Source organism: Typopeltis vanoorti, chromosome 9 (assembly GCF_054136105.1).
Source record: "Typopeltis vanoorti isolate ZY-2024b chromosome 9, IOZ_Tvanoo_1.0, whole genome shotgun sequence".
In the NCBI taxonomy this organism is placed as follows: Eukaryota; Metazoa; Arthropoda; class Arachnida; order Uropygi; family Thelyphonidae; genus Typopeltis; species Typopeltis vanoorti.
In genome coordinates, this window is record NC_143557.1 from 119,395,525 (window position 1) to 119,412,132 (window position 16,608).

Sequence of the window (16,608 nt, forward strand, 5' to 3'; positions counted from 1 at the left end):
ATGCAGGGATCTTGAAAAGCTAAGACCTTACAAGAGTTTCAGTGCCATGTAGAAAAGAGAGAATAAGAACTTGTTTTAAGAGAAATTACTGATCAGTATGTATTCTTAAGTACATATGACAGCAGCTCCTTCATGGGACAGTAGATCAACATGTTCTTTGAGAACAAACCCTATTGAGATTTTTGGAGAGTGACGTGTGGTAATTTGCACATCAGCCTGGCTAAATATCTCTTTAACCCTTTTAACACGTAGTTCTTCTCACATCAACTGAGTATGTTAAAAACAAAGCTTGTGACTTCACTCTTCTGACATTTTAATTTGAATTTTTTAAAATTATTTTTTTACATGGTTCATGGAACATTTTCTAGCTTCTTCAGACCTCCAATAAGCAAGGTATCTCACACGGGGTAATGAAAAATTCATCTCTCACCTAAACTCAGTCACAAATATTTCTGTCCACAGCAGGATTCAAACCATCAAACTAGTGGTTGGAGAGTGGATATACTTACTTTTTACAAACATTCGATTGTCTCTGAATTTAAAAATATTAAAGATTTTCCTTTAGGCATTAAGCGATTTGACTTTATATTCATTGCAGGTACATCATGTCAAGAACAAAAGCTTTACTGCTATAATAAATATGCCAGAATGAAGCCTTTTAGGTTCTTTATTGTAGTATTTTATGTCTTGATATGTCCCTTATCAAGAGTTTGCTTATACAAAGTAACTTTCTGGCATGGGATTGCTATGTTGGAACACGGGGTTTCTACATAACTTCCGATGAGAAACAGCAGTTTGAAAAAACTGTTAGGCTAGTGAAACCTAAAAGCACTAATGAAAGGCAAATATTTTCTCCTGGGCAAAGTTCATGGTCTTAAGTAGATCACACCCAAAGCAGCTCCAATACAAAGGGTTATATTCTCATAAGTTCTCTGGAAAGGTTAAATCTGGCTATAAAAAATAAACGGATATTTTATATAAAATGATTGAAGGAGCAGGTGTAGGTTCTTGTCCACTCTCTTGCCAGGTTTACACAACATTTTGAACAACAGTACATCACGTCTTTAAGTGCTTTTTACTGTCCATCCCTCAGTAAATGGTTCAGCTATGTGGATATTTTTGCAGTTCAGAACTCTTCACTGACAGAAATTAAGAATTCTTCAAATGCTTTTAAGTCTCTCACACAAACAGTTGTAAACCTATAGTACATTTATACTTAATTATGCTATTTGCTAAGGGTTAGATAATCCAGATATCTTTCTCTGTAGACTAATTATGGAACTTTTTCACCATCATGAACATCAGGTTCTCCAATAAACAAGCCAGTTGTCTCACACCAGGCAATGAAATTCATCAAACCACCTATTTACTCTGTCAACAAGGATGGCAAGATTGACACAGTCATCATGAAATGCATGCACTTGGAGTGTGGTAGCATCTAACACTTGTCTTCCTTTCTTAATCTTCTCATCCTAAGATACCATGTGACAGTTTTCAGTCTACAACAAGGAAACAATTGCAGTAAGACACATCAATGCTACATTGGGTCTTCATTCTTTCAGAAATTAAAATGAGCTTTATCAATAATAACTTTCAACTTGCAGAAGGCAACAAATACCTGTTATCATTATTCCCAGGGAAAATCTCAAGAAAATGTTCATAGTTCACAAGATAGCTGATTATTACTCCATTTACTAGTCAGCCATATGACACCACTTGTACATGTCTTAAGTGTTTATATCAGAAAGGCTGGTATATAGAAAGTAAGTCCATTATAAAACTAGTCATTGCAGTCACCAATTGCTTTGATTATATACGAAATATCCAGATACATACATACATACATATATATATATATATATATATATATACACACATACACAAGCGATGTTATGGTGAAAGCCTGAAAATTTGGTGAGATTTTCTTTCATGGACACGTGAGTGACATTGATTGGTAATGTAGACGCATATAGTAAGTTAAGTAGCAGATCAAATTTCTATTCTAATATTAAGTTAAGGATTGGATTAAAAGATCAGGAGTGGGGATAATGCAGAAAGGTTTTTGTGGAAGCATAAATACCAACTTAATTGAATAGAAATTTGAACCATTATTAAGGATGGGTCAAAAGATTAAGTGGGGGAGGTGGAGGAGGCAATAATGGCATGAGATAATTGTCACAAGATGTCTTGTTGAATATGTGAAGCATATTAAAGTTATTGAAGAGGAGGAATGCATGGTATGCAATTTGTTAGTGGTGCATAATGGAAGGTTTAAAGCAAATAGTGTTGATCTTAAGAAAGCAATTTTTTTCATGGAGATCATTGAAAAAAAAAACCCTTAAACTCTGCCCCACATAAACCACTGTTTTTGTTTGGCTGTGGAGTGTAGGTGTATTCTCCATTTGGTCACATAACTTAGTTACTCTCAACATTTTCTAAACAATCAACATCCTGGGATTCAGTTTACCTTGGAAAAGGAAAATAATGGTCTCCCCCCTTCCTATGATTACTTGCAAGCCTGACAGATTGCTGGCATTCTCTTTTTACACAAAACCCACACATAATGGTAGAACATCCACCAGCAGCCTTGTTGAATTTAAAGCACAATAAAGTTATTGAAGAGGAGGAATGCATGGTATGCAATTTGTTAGCAGTGCATAATGGAAGGTTTAAAGCAAATAGTGTTGATCTTAAGAAAGCAATTTTTTTCATAGATTTTCGTGGAGATCATTGGAAAAAAAACCATAAACTCTGCCCCACATAACCCACTGTTTTTATTTGGCTATGGAGTATAGATGTATTCTCCATTTGGTCACGACCTAGATACTCTCAACATCCCAGGATTCAGTTTACCTTAGAAAAGAAAAATAATGGTTTCACCCTTCCTATGATTACTTGCAAGCCTGAGAGATTGCTAGCATTCTCTTTTTACACAAAACGACACATTATAGCAGAACATCCACCAGCAGTCACATTACCCCCTCCCAACAATTCAGAATTATAAAAGCCCTATATAATATGGCAAAAGTAATCAGTTCTGGTAGCAGTGCCCACAAAATCCATAAAATATTAAAATCCTATAGCTGCAGCCTCCATTCTTTCTCTTTCAGTGCAGAGATTACACAAAATCATCACCATTTCATATATCTGGGACACATCATCCTAAAGAAATACAACCTTACAGGCCAAGAAAAAAATTGACATCCCTTATTCACTTCATCAAAAACAGCCACATTTCCCTAGGCCTACCACGTGGCTACCAGGTCCTTAGCAGTTGCAAACAGGCAGGACAGCTAATATCAGAATTTCTGAACACATGGACTACATCTATTTCCACCATTACAGCTGCTTTGGACCATGCTTTGCACTCACCACAGGATATGCCAGAAGGTAACTCTTTTGCACTGCACCAAAATACAAATATGAGAGGAGTCTGCTTCAATCTTCAGAAAGTTTCTAAACCGCATCAAATTTAGGTGCACGAAACTGTCCCATATTTGGAAAGCATCATCAAATTTCTGCCATGTACCCTCAAGGGGTGTACAGGATATGATAGTACTACATGAAAAAAATTACATCATTACTAACTTACTATCTACAATTTATCTCCAAATGAGTTCTGTTACTTGTCAAGACTCCAACATTATCAGATCTTTTATTTCTATCGTCTAAGGCACTTTGTACCATATCAATCTACCTATATCTTGGTCTTCCTCTGGGTCATTTTGCTGCCAACCTGGCAGAGAACACTTGTTTTGCTAATCTTTCCTCTCCCATTCTGTTTAAGTGACCATACCACCTGAGATTAGCTCTGCTAACGCATTCCTGGATGCTGACAATGTCAAGTTTTTTCCTAATATCCTCGTTTTTAATATGATATTGCCATTGATGCCATCTGTTCACTCCTATAATCTTTCTCAGGACTCTCATATCTGCAGTCTCTAGTTTTTGGTCAAGTGTTTTACTTCTAACCCAGCTCTCAGATCCATAACTTAAAACTGGTTTGAACACTATCTTGTTCAGCTAATTTAGTGTTCCGACTAATTTCTCTCTTATTCCATATGAATTTATTCAATTGACTTCCCACCATACCAGCTTTGCTGATTCTGTTGTCTATTTCTCTATTTAATTTACCATCTTCACTAAAAATCGTGCCTAAGTAGCTGAAATGTTTTACTTGTTCCACAGGTTCTCCATTCACAACACAGTTGATATTTTCAATGATTCTGCCTATTTTCATTGTCTTTGTCTTTTTATTGCTGACCTTCATACCATATCTATTACAACAGCTATTCAATTTAGTCAGAAAATCTTGCAGACTTGTAGTGGATTTATTTAGAAGTAAACATCATCAGCATAAAGAAAAGAGCTGACATTAATATCTCCAATTTTGATATCATGTTTAATATCACTTTCCTTCATAATGTGATCCATATAGATAATGAATAACAGAGGGGATAATGTACATCCTTGTCTCACACTAGATTTAACATTAAACCATCTTCCTCTACTTCCTTCAATTCTAACTGCTGACTTACAACTCAAATAAAGACTAAGTATTGCTTGATATAATGCTCCATTGACACCATATAACTGCAGCGTATTGAATAGCTTCTCTCTTGGCACCTTGTCATATGCCTTTTCCAAATCGACAAAACTTAAATACAGATCTTTGTTATATTCCCATGCTTTCTCAACTATTTGTTGTAAAGTGAAGATCTGATCCTGACAGCCTCTATTTGGCCTGAATCCAGCTTGTTCTTCACCAAGCTTTTCTTCCACAATTCTGCTCAACCGTTTCTCAAGTATACTTGTATAGATCTTGCCAGGAACACTAAGTAGGGAAATACCTCTGTAATTCTCACATTCAGTTTTATTTCCCTTTTTATATATTGGTACTATGAGAGCTCTACTCCAATCATTGGGAATTCGTCCCTCTGTCCAGGCTTTCTGAACTATGCAGTGCAGCCACTGTAAGACTCTTACGCCACCATATTTCATCATTTCTGGTCGAATATCATCTACTCCTGCTGCCTTTCCACATTTCAAGCCTTTGATGGCTTTTTCTACTTCAAGTATGGGTATGTATTCCTGACTGCATGTGTCTGTTTTGGGAAGCACTCATCCTCAAATCTTCAGCCCAATGGCCAAGACCATCCAATTTAGCCCACTAGAGAGGGGGAGGGGAACCATTTAGGATTCTAAGCCTGACTTTGATTGCCTTTCTTCAGCCTCATTAACACGTTCATTGCCAAGCTGAAAATTGGAATTTCGTGTGGTGGCCAAAGTTTTTTTATTTTTTTATTTAGTTTAGAAACTTGAACGCGCCGTCCACACGATAACGCGTGATCGGCCGTCTGGTGAGAACTCGCATCACGCACTATCGCGTGATTGGCAATGAATGTGTTACCTCAGTTAGTGCCCGTCTGCACATATCATTGCTTTGTGATCCCTGATGATGGCAATGTAACGGTTCTGAAATATAGGAAGTATTAAAGTTATTATAATTAATATTTAGTCTGCATAATTTCTTGAAAAATTAGTTGTATGTATTGTATTCTTCACTTTTTATATAATCTGGAAACAACCCTGCTCTAAAGACAAAACATTGAATATTTTTCAAGGGACTTCATGTGTTCAGTAAGTGGGGCAGTGATCTCACATTAGATAATCATGATGCTGTGAGCAAATATCCATGCCCACGTCATCATTTGAACCCACACCCTATTATTATTGATAAATTTGAATTATAATATGTATAGGTCATATGGACTATTTCAGGAAAATAGTGTTAAGACTTTCAGTGATTTATAATTAGCACCTATTGTACATGTTAATGTTGTACAATTTTAACATGTTAAGTATCTACAATGGCTGTAACCTGGTAGCCCCCAAACCTCTCTCCCTCAAAAATATACAAGCTGTAATTAATTAGGTTTTTATTATGTATGAGAGGAAACATAAGTCATCCTCTCTTACACAGGATCAAGAGCTTAGTATGACAAAATGCTTCATTGTACAATGGTATTTTCTAAAATATGGCTCAACTTCTAGTGTCTTGGGTTGGATTTTCTCTAGTCTACCTCCTCCCCGAAATAACTGGAAAAAATAAGCTGTAACTAAGAGCCTTAGCCACTCTTGATGGATAGATGAAACAATGATAAAACAAATATCATCATCATCAAATTCCTGATATATATCCTCAAGGGTTGTATAGGATATGGTAGTACTACATGAAAAAATTACACCATTACTAAATTCCTATCTACAATTTTCCTCCAAATAAGTCTGTTACCTGTAAAGACTCTAATATTATCAGTTCTTATATTTCTGTCTTCTAAGGCACTTTTTACTGTATCAATCCACCTATATCTTGGTCTTTCTCTAGGTCTTTTTCTGTCAACCTGGCAGAAAACACATATTTTGCTAATCTTTCCATTTTCAACGATTCTAGCTATTTTCATTGTCTTCATTGTTTTTTTAATGCTGCCCTTCATACCATATCTATTACAACAGTTATTCAATTTATTCAGAGAATCTTGCAGACTTGTAGTGAATTTACTTAGAAGAATAACATCATCCACACAAAGCAATGAGCTGAGATTAACACCTCCAATTTTGATATCATGTTTAATACCACTTTCCTTCATAATGTGATCCATATAGATAATGAATAACAGAGGGGATAATGTACTTCAATTCTAACTGCTGACTTACAACTCAAATTAAGACTAAGTATTGCTTGATATAATGAACCATTAACACCATGTAAGTGTAGCATTTTGAATAGCTTCTCTCTTGGCACCTTGTCATATGCCTTTTCCAAATCGACAAAACTTAAATACAGATTTTTGTTATATTCTCATGCTTTCTCCACTATTTGTCGTAAAGATCTGATCCTGACAGCCTCTATTTGACCGAATCCAGCTTGTTCTTCACCAAGCTTCTCTTCCACGATCCTTCTGAACAGTTTCTCAAGTATACTTGCATATATCTTACCAGGAACACTCAGTAATGAAATACCTCTAATTCTCACATTCAGTTTTATTTCCCTTTGTATATATGGGTACTATGAGATCTCTACTCCAATCATCTGGAATTTGTCCCTCTGTCTAGGCCTTCTGAACAATGCATTGCAGGCACTGTAAGACTTTTATACCTCCATACTTGAGCATTTCTGGTCGAATATCATCTACTTTGGCAGCCTTTCCACATTTCAGGCTTTTGATGGCTTTTTCTACTACAAGTATGGATATGTATTCCTGACTGCATGCCTGGCACAGTGTTTTTACCACTGTGCTGTCATCACAGCTTGTTTCATTTAGCAATTTTTCAAAGTAATTACTCCATACTTCAAGGATATCTTTTTCTCCCGTTTTCATTTTACCTTTATCATCTCTAACTCCTTTTACAGCACTCTTTCATCCATTTCTGAGCTTCAACAATCTCCAGAATATCTTGCCACCTTCTTGATATTTATTTTCTATGTTTTTGCCAAAATCTTCCCATTACTTTTGTTTAGCCAGTTTTATACAGTGTTTAGCTTTCTTACATTTGTCTTTGGATATGCTTTCTTCTTTTCCTTCACTGCCTCTTTAACTTTGTGTCCACCGTGTAGTTTTCCATCCTTGCAGACAACCTCACCAACATGCCTCTCTGGCTCAATAAACCAGTGTTTTCTTCAGGGCTTGCCACTGAATCTCCAAGGTTTGGTTCCTGTTCTTAAAGTCTTTCATTTTTTCTTGAATAATATTTGTGCATTTTAGTCTGTAGTTTACATCTGAGAGCTTCTCAACTTTTATTTGCTTTAAAATATTTATTTGTTGTTGTATCAAATGATGGTACAACAAATAAATATTAAGATTCGTAATATTGCCTCTTATCTAGCATGCCATTGAAACGCATTAAATCTTGACAACAGTGGTGAGTGCTGTAAACTCATTGCATACTAATTTTTAAAAAAAGTGGTAGCCTTCATTTGGAGAATAAAAGGCTTTTTTTTTTTTATAAAATGTAGTATATAATAAAAGTGTTTATTATATGCTTAGTGACCACTTTATTAGGAACAGCATTTAATAACAAGTGAGACTCCCTTGTCTTAAGATCAGCCTATATTTTCTGTGGCATTGATTCAACTAAGTATCAAACTTTCCTCTGGGATGTTTGTCCTCCCAGTTGTTGCAGATTGGATGGTGGCATATTGCTGCTTGTCCATTTCATTGTGGGGATTCTCTGCTTGATTGAGGTCTGGGGACTGAGCTGGTCACTGAAGTAAAAGAAACTTGCTTTCATGTTCCTCGAACTACTTCAACATGTTATGACTTTTGTGGCATGACACTTTGTCTTGTAAGTACCCATTTGACAATGATGAATGTGATCATCTGTGATAAGATTGTGGTATAAGCATTTCCCATGTTGTTAACACCACCAGCCTGAGCTGTTGCCACATGGTAAGGAGGGTGCATGGCCTCATGTTGCCACTGTATTCTGATTCTGCCATCAGCATTGTATTATCTATTTACCTAAATGGATAGATATGCCTAATGAAGTATCTATTCAGCATATAACTTTTTTAGTAAAAAAATTATTTAGTATACTGATTTCCTTCCAAGTTTAATTAAAATTTTCTTTTTCTTGTAGCCTGGTGTAGAGCCTGGAGATGTCATTATTGTACTCAGTCAGAAACATCATGAACGTTTTGAACGAGAAGCTAACGATTTGTACATGTCTCACAACATTACACTTACAGAAGCTCTTTGTGGGTTTAACCTTGTAATTAAACACTTAGATGGAAGAGATATTATTATTAAACATCCTCCTGGAGAGGTGATTGAACCAGGTAGGTCTTGCCTTTTAAATATCATAAATTGAAATTTATTATAGGAAATATATAAATCATAAAAAAGTTGTATAGTATCATAGCTGTGTGGGAAAAAAAGCTTAATGTGTTGTTTCTTGAGGAATATTACATGGCGATCAGCATTTATTATTGTAAAGTTATGGAGATATCTACTATTAAGAGTAATGACTAATTTCCCAATATTTCATCTTTTATATTAAGGTCATCTGGAACATGTTATGTTAATTCAAACAGTATATCATAGTAATAACTAATTTGGTCAACTGTTGCTCTACTGGCTTGACCTATGGTTTAAAAGTAAAACATTAAGCTATGATCCTGTTTTACAAGAGCAGAGATCAAATTTTTATTAACTTTCTATGATACAGCATTAGTGGTGGCCTAAAGTCTTGTAGTATTACAGTCCTAATTATAAAATTAATGCACAACACTAACATTACTCAATAAAAATGGTTTATTAGGCAGTTTTTATGTCAAACATAACCTTAATCCTACCTTTAAACCTGCAAAATTAAAGAATTAAACTCTTCCAAAGATCTTCTTCCTCCTCCTGGTGAATCTTGGAGTGTACTGCATTCATTACACCTCCTTGGGTAAAACTGGACACACAATTCCTGTCAGAAAAAGAACACAACATATTAATTTTAATAACTGGTGAATCTAACCTTTCTGATCATGATGACTTGAGTATCCTACACAGAATTCACTGGGAAGCCACCTCCTTGCATGTACACAAACATACACACTAGTATGAGAGGCAAATTTAAAGAGGTTTATGAAATTCTAATCAACCATCTGAATCTCAACAGTAATGATGGCTTAAAAATCTGAAGAATATGGATTATGTATATTTGACCCATGTAAATTTTTTTTCCCTAAATGGTCATAATTTTTTAATAACAAATCTCAATCCTTATATTTTAAATACTGATTATGCTGCCACTGATGATTAAAGGTTAATGAGAATTTGATCTAAGGCCAGTAGAGTAACACTTGACCAAATTAGTGTCATTTTGTCATAGTGTTTTAATTCTTTAATATTGCTTCTCTTTCTCTCCATGTGTGTATTTGTTAGCTTTCTTTAAATGATCATTATTGTACTTGCAGTTTCTGTTCACTCTTTTAAAGAATATTGATTAAAAAGTGTTTAGGGCATGTCAGACCTGCATTCTGGAAAAGTATTGAATACTAATGATGTTGCTAATGATAAAAATATTGCAGTGCCATAAAGCTTATTATAGTAGGTTTTTTGTTCATATGATTATTTGTACATTATCCTGTTGGCTTTTAGAAGATATTTCTTTTTGGCCCACTGAAGGATAGATGAAACACAATATATATCCTTTTTCAGTCAATGATCAGACCTATCTTAGGTTATACCAGTTTTGCCAAAAAAGGATAACCTCTTGATTTGAAGAAATGGAATCTAGACCTATTACATGATAGACAAGCTGAAGTGGCTGATGCTCTGTCTGATCTCCAGTGTGGGAATTCCAGTTTCTAATTCTTTTCTCTCATCACTTCATTTTACATGCAGTGTGAGCAGTAGTACCTGTAAAGAAATGCCAGTCATACTAATTATAGACCTAGAACCTTCATTTGAAACTACAGTAGTAAAGCAGTTGCCACTAGATAGTACATGAAGCTAGAATTGATAGTAAGGCATCAGGAGGTGTTCTGAATTGCTGCCCTATTTTGCCAGATCATCATGCATTTGGGGCTGGAAGATAATCCAGTAGTGTGGTGGGACACTGAGGCAAGGAGAATAGATATGCTCTAAGGGTGACATTCAGGTATATATGCATCCTCTTATATATCTCTGTTTTTTATAAATAAAAAACAGATATATAAGAGGATTTCCTCTGCACTAGCACGAGAAGAAAAAATAAGAAAATGGCATTAGGCCTCATTGCAATTGGACATGTCAAACTTAATTCTTTACTTTATGTAGATGATCTACTCCTAAACACATCTAGTGCTAGTCTTCAGGATTCTCTAAATTGAATACAAACTGTAACAAATTTGACATGAAAATCACCAATTAAAAGATCGAAACTATAGAAATAGGTAAAAACATAGAAAACTTCAACTGCATTCTGGGTGGAGATCCTATAGACTTGTTCTATAGAACAAGTAAAATATTTCAGCTATTCAGGCACAGTTTTTAGTAAAGATGGATGTTTAAATCTGGAAATACACAACAGATTAACCAAAGCTAGAATGATGGGTAGCCAGCTGAATAAATTTATATGGAATAAGACAGAAATTAGCTAAAATACCAAACTAACAGTATACAAGACAATTTCAAGTTATGGATCTGATAATTGGGTTAAGAATAAAGCACTTGATCAAAGACAAGACTACAGATATGAGTGTTCTGAGAAAAATTAGGGGAGCAAATCAGTGGCAGAATCATTAAAAATGAAGATATTAGAAAGGAACTTAACATTGTTAGCATTGTGTCAGCAGAGCTAATCTAAGGTGGTATTAAGTGACAAGTATTGTCACTTAAATAGAATATGTGAGGAAAGGTTAGCAAAACATGTTTGATAACCAGATGGCAGAGGAAGACCAAGGTTTAGGTGGATTCATTCTGTCAGGAGTGCTCACAAGTAATAGACTAATTTGGAGAAAAATTGTTGATAGGAGATTAATAATTTTAATCTCACTTTGGGGGTGCATATCAGGGAATCTGATGATATTATATATGTACGAGGGCTGTTCAATAAGACTAATTTTACTGTCGCGAAACCACTCATCACAATATTAATTTCTGTGGAATAAAGAAATGTTGCTGTTTATATTAACAAAAGAGGTTGATAGATGCGTATACAGGCCGATGTTCCAGAGTGTCACGTGAGTAAATGCAAGCTTGTTTCGGCGCGCCTACGCCCCAGTCGTCAAAATGGAAGCATCATTGGAACAGTGTTATGCGATTAAATTGTGTGTGCGTTTGCAAAAATCGGCATCGGACACTTTTAACATGATACGCGAAGCTTTCCACGATGAAGCAATGTCGAGGGCAAGTGTTTTTCACCGGCATAAAACTTCTAAGGGAGGAAGGCAAAATGTGGAAGATCTTGAACGTGAGGGAAGACCTTCAACGTCCATCACAGAGACAATGATCAAACACAGCAGCGATTATCATCAAGGAGGATCGCAGAATTACAGTATGCCAGCTGCATGTTGTCCTGAATATTTCTGTGGGAAGTGTTCACTCGATCTTGGCTGAACATTTCAGGCTGAAACATGTTTGCGCCCGATGGATTCCCAAACTCTTGACACCAGAGCAACTGCAGCATCAAGTGGATGTGTGCACAGAATGGAAAGAAAGACTGGAACAAGAAGGCGACAACTTCTTAAAACGCATCATTACAGCAGATGAAGCTTGGTTGTATCACTATGACCCTACAATGAAACAACAAAGCAGTGAATGGAAGCATCCATCTTCGCCTACCCCCAAGAAAGCAAAAACTGTAAAATCAGCTGGTAAAGTTATGACCATAATGGTTTTTGACTACGAAGGCATTGTTTACCAACATGCTGTAGAACCCGGGAATACTGTAAACGGCTCATATTAAGCGGATGTTTTACGGACACTGGTACAGCACGTCAAAAGGACGCGTCCATTGTTGAAGAATGGTTTCTTATTGCACCATGATAATGTAAGGCCACATATTGCTGATTGTGTAGTGGACGTTTTGCAGAAGAACAACATAGATATCCTACCATACCCTCCATACAGTCCTGATCTCGCATCGTGCGATTTCTGGCTGTTTCCTCAGCTCAAGAAACCACTAAGAAGCTGCCATTTCGAAAGTAACAAAGCATGTGTAAAAGCTGCAGGGGCGGTTTTGAAAGAACTCTCAAAAAACGGACTTTCACATGTGTTTAAGAAGTGGACGCAACGTTGGGACAAATGCATCACGTCTCACGGTAGTTACTTCAAAAAAGACCATTTAAATGATAACGATTAAAGGTAATCTGTTTTCTGTATAAATATAGTCTTATAACTTATTGAACAGCCTACTTATATATAAATAAAAGAGAATATCATAAACTGTCCTATGTTCTGAATGTTCCTTTCACGAGATTAGCACTGAATCCTTTGTATATTCTGTTTTCTGGCTTAAGGTTTCCTTGTGTTATTCTGTAGCTTCTGCTTTCTCTATTGTTCCCAAAATTAAAAAAATAAAATAAAATCACCATGATCTCATTTGACTTATGAGTCTCTGAAGCTTATTTTCCAGTCCAGTTATCTGATCTGTGAAGTTCTTTTTCTGATAACTTTAATGTACATGACATCATTCTTGATATCTTTTTAATCAAAATAAGTGTTTTGGTTCCCTTATCAGATACATTCCTATGATTGAGGAAAGTCATTTTATAGGAGGAGACAACAGTTATTCAATTTAGTTAGGGAATTGTGCAGACTTGTACCAGATTTATGTAAAAGTATAATATCATCTGCATAAAGTAAAAAGCTGAGATTAACATCTCCAATTTTGATATCAGGTTTAATATCACTTCATAATGTGATCCGTATAGATAATGAATAACAGAGAGGATAATGTACAACCTTGTCTGACACCAGATTTAACATTAGACCATCTTCCTGGACTTCCTAACTGCTGACTTACAACTCAGAGACTAAGTATTGCCTGATATAATGCCCAACTGACACCATACAACTGTAGCATTTTAAATAGCCTTTCTTTTATCACTTTGCATATGCCTTTTCTAGATCTACAAAACTTAATGAATCTTTGTTATATTCCCATGATTTCTTAACTATTTGTCGTAAACTGAAGATCTGATCCTGACAGCCTGTTTGGCCTGAATCCATCTTGTTCTTCACCAATCTTCCCTTCCACAATCCTTCTCAACAGTTTCTGTATATACTTGCATAAATCTTACTAGGAACACTCAATAGAGAAATGCCTCTATAATTCTCTATTGAGTGGAGTAGAGCTCGTATGGATACTATACGAGCTCTACTCCAATCATCTGGAATTCGTCCCTCTGTCTAGGCCTTCTGCAAAACTTTTATACCTCCATAGTTGAGTATTTCTGTTCTGATCATCTACTGCTGTTGCCTTTCCACATTTCAGACTTTTAATGGCTTTTTCTACTTCAAGTATTGATATGTATTCCTGATTGCATGCCTAGTCAGTGTTTTTTACTACTGTGCTCTCATCACTACTTGTTTCATTTAGCAATTTTTCAAAGTAATTACTCCATACATCAAGGATATCTTTCTACTGTTTTCATGTCACCTTTATCTTCTCTAATTTCTTTTACAGCACTCCTTCCTTCTTGATATTTATTTTCTATGTTCTTACTAATGACTTTTGTTCAGCTAGTTTTACACACTTTAGCTTTCTTACATTTGTCTCTGTATTCTCTAAGAGCACATGCTTACTTATTTGCCAGGAACTTTTGATATGCTTTCATTTCTTTCACTGCCTCTTTAACTTCTTGTGTCCACTATGGGGTTATGATTTTTCTATCCTTGTGGACAACCTCATTATATAACTCTTTGGCTGAATCAATCAGTGTTTTCAAGATTTGCCACTGACTCCAAGGTTTGGTTCCTGTTCTTAAACTTTCATTTTTTTCAATACTGTTTGTGTATTTTAGTCTACAGTTCACATTTGAGAGCTGCTTGACTTTTATTTGCTTTAAAATAAAACATGTTCTTCTATTCGATTTTATCCTGCTCAAGACTAAATGGTGATCACTTCCAATTTCAAATTCTCTTTTACACTCTAGTGTCCTGCACCAGTGGGAAAACATCACTATCAACAATAACATAGTCAATGAGACTTTTCTTATTTCTTGCCTCTTCTCTCCATGTAAATTTGTGCATCATTTTTATGTTGGAACATTATGTTAGTAATAATCAGCCCATGTCCTGAGCAGAAATCCAACAGGTATTTGTCATTATTATTTGCTTTGCTTTGCTCTTTTTTCCAAGTTGATCTTGTCTTCGAGCAATATTCCCATCCCATTGGCACTTCAGATGTTTCACTCTTCCTATGATGTCAGAGACTGGTTTGATTTCTTATCCATGTATTTCTTTTGTGATACCAAGCATTTTAATTGATGGTCAAAGATAGTCAGACAAACTATCTTTGAACATTCAAATTTCATTGGAATTATCAAACTATAATTCAAATGAAACTAAAGCATTTGGGGCATATCTGCAGAATGTATAGCAGTAGAAATATCAAAACGTTGATGCTTGGTAGAATGGATAGTATAAACAGAAGAGGGGTGGCCAAGGCAAGAGCAGGTAGATGATGTAGAGGAGTGGTGTAAAGTTTGCAGGATTTAAGTCATCTGACAGTGGACAGAGAAGTGGCAAAGAATGGTGAAACAAGCATCAGATACCAACAGATATTGGACCCGTGAGTACTGATGATGGTGATTGCATTATCTAGAAGTGTTGCATTTGTTGACATTCATCATTCCAGTCTATCACATCCCTAGCACCAAACTTCATTGGTGTAATGTACTTAACGTGTTCGCTGCCACGCTCCTCGGGCATGGTTTGTTACCGCACGCCAAGCACTTTCACTTCTTCAAAGTCAGTACGAGTAATCTCGTAGCCAGCTTATCAGACAGAATTTTGTATCATACACCAACTATGAGTAATCTCTTAGCTCGTGAATTAAAATCAAAATAAATAAACAATGGGGAACACAATATTATTGTCCTGTGTGTCAGGAAAAACTACCATTGTGCGTATATAAAAAAAAAAAAAAAAAAATTGTTTTAAAGTGTACCATTCATAATTTGATTTACAAATTACGGATTAACTCGTGCATGGCATAGGAAGTCTGTAATCGACATGGGCATATTCGTAGTTAGCTTGTGAGGCTCATATATAATATACTATACTTTTGCTGAAATTATTTTCCTTCTACCAAGCCCCCAGACGTGCTCTCTGCTTTACTCACAAGCCAAGGGTTCAAATTAAGGTGCTTATACTGTGGGTTAACTCGTGCTTGGCATAGGAGGTCGGTAATCGACATATGAGTATATTCATAGTTGGCTTGAGAGGCTCATAAACCAACTACGACTATACTCGTAGTTGGCAGCGAACGTGTTAAACATAGCATATGGACTTGATGTTTCGATTACATGCAGCTTTCTTCCCATAGAAACCAAATTCAGTTGGGTTGTTTAGAATTATGGTTGAAATAACTAAGGTTATAAGGCAATTGTATTATGTCTGTTAATTATGTACATTCTTCTGGCCACTTTGCCTGTTCTTGAGAATGAAAAAACAGTTTGTGTGGGTGAAAATTATGCCATCTGCATATTAAGACTGGCTGACATGTACATTTGAAAAGCTCTTATAGAAGTTCCTTGCATCTTAGATATGATGCAAGGAACTTTTATGACTTCACAATGGTTTGATGTTAAATCAGGTGTGCGAGACAAGAGTGTACATCATCTCTGCTGTTATTCATTCATCTGTATAAAACACAAAGAAAGGGTATCAAACCTGATTTCAAAATTGGAGGTGTCAATCTCAGTTCTTTACTTTATGCAGATTCACTTCTAAGTAAATCCAGTACAAGTTGCAGGATTCTCTGGCTAAATTTGAATAACTGTTGTATTAAATTTACTATGAAAATCAGCAATAAATAGGCAGAAACATTGAAAACATGAACTGCATCCTGAATGGAGAACCTATAGAACAAGTAAATCATTTCACCTATTTAGGCACAATTTTTAAT

The 16,608-nt window shown here is 35.6% G+C and overlaps 1 protein-coding gene across 1 annotated transcript in view; it reads left to right on the plus strand.

Annotated features, from left to right (window-relative positions):
* The window catches only part of LOC150103469 (dnaJ homolog subfamily A member 2-like), a 138,068-nt gene that overhangs the window by 93,967 nt on the left and 27,493 nt on the right, over positions 1–16,608 (plus strand). Inside the window, exon 8 of the mRNA XM_090398213.1 lies at positions 8,641–8,839. Within this exon, the coding sequence (XP_090254339.1) occupies positions 8,641–8,839 (199 nt within the window). The remainder of the gene's footprint in view (positions 1–8,640; positions 8,840–16,608) is intronic.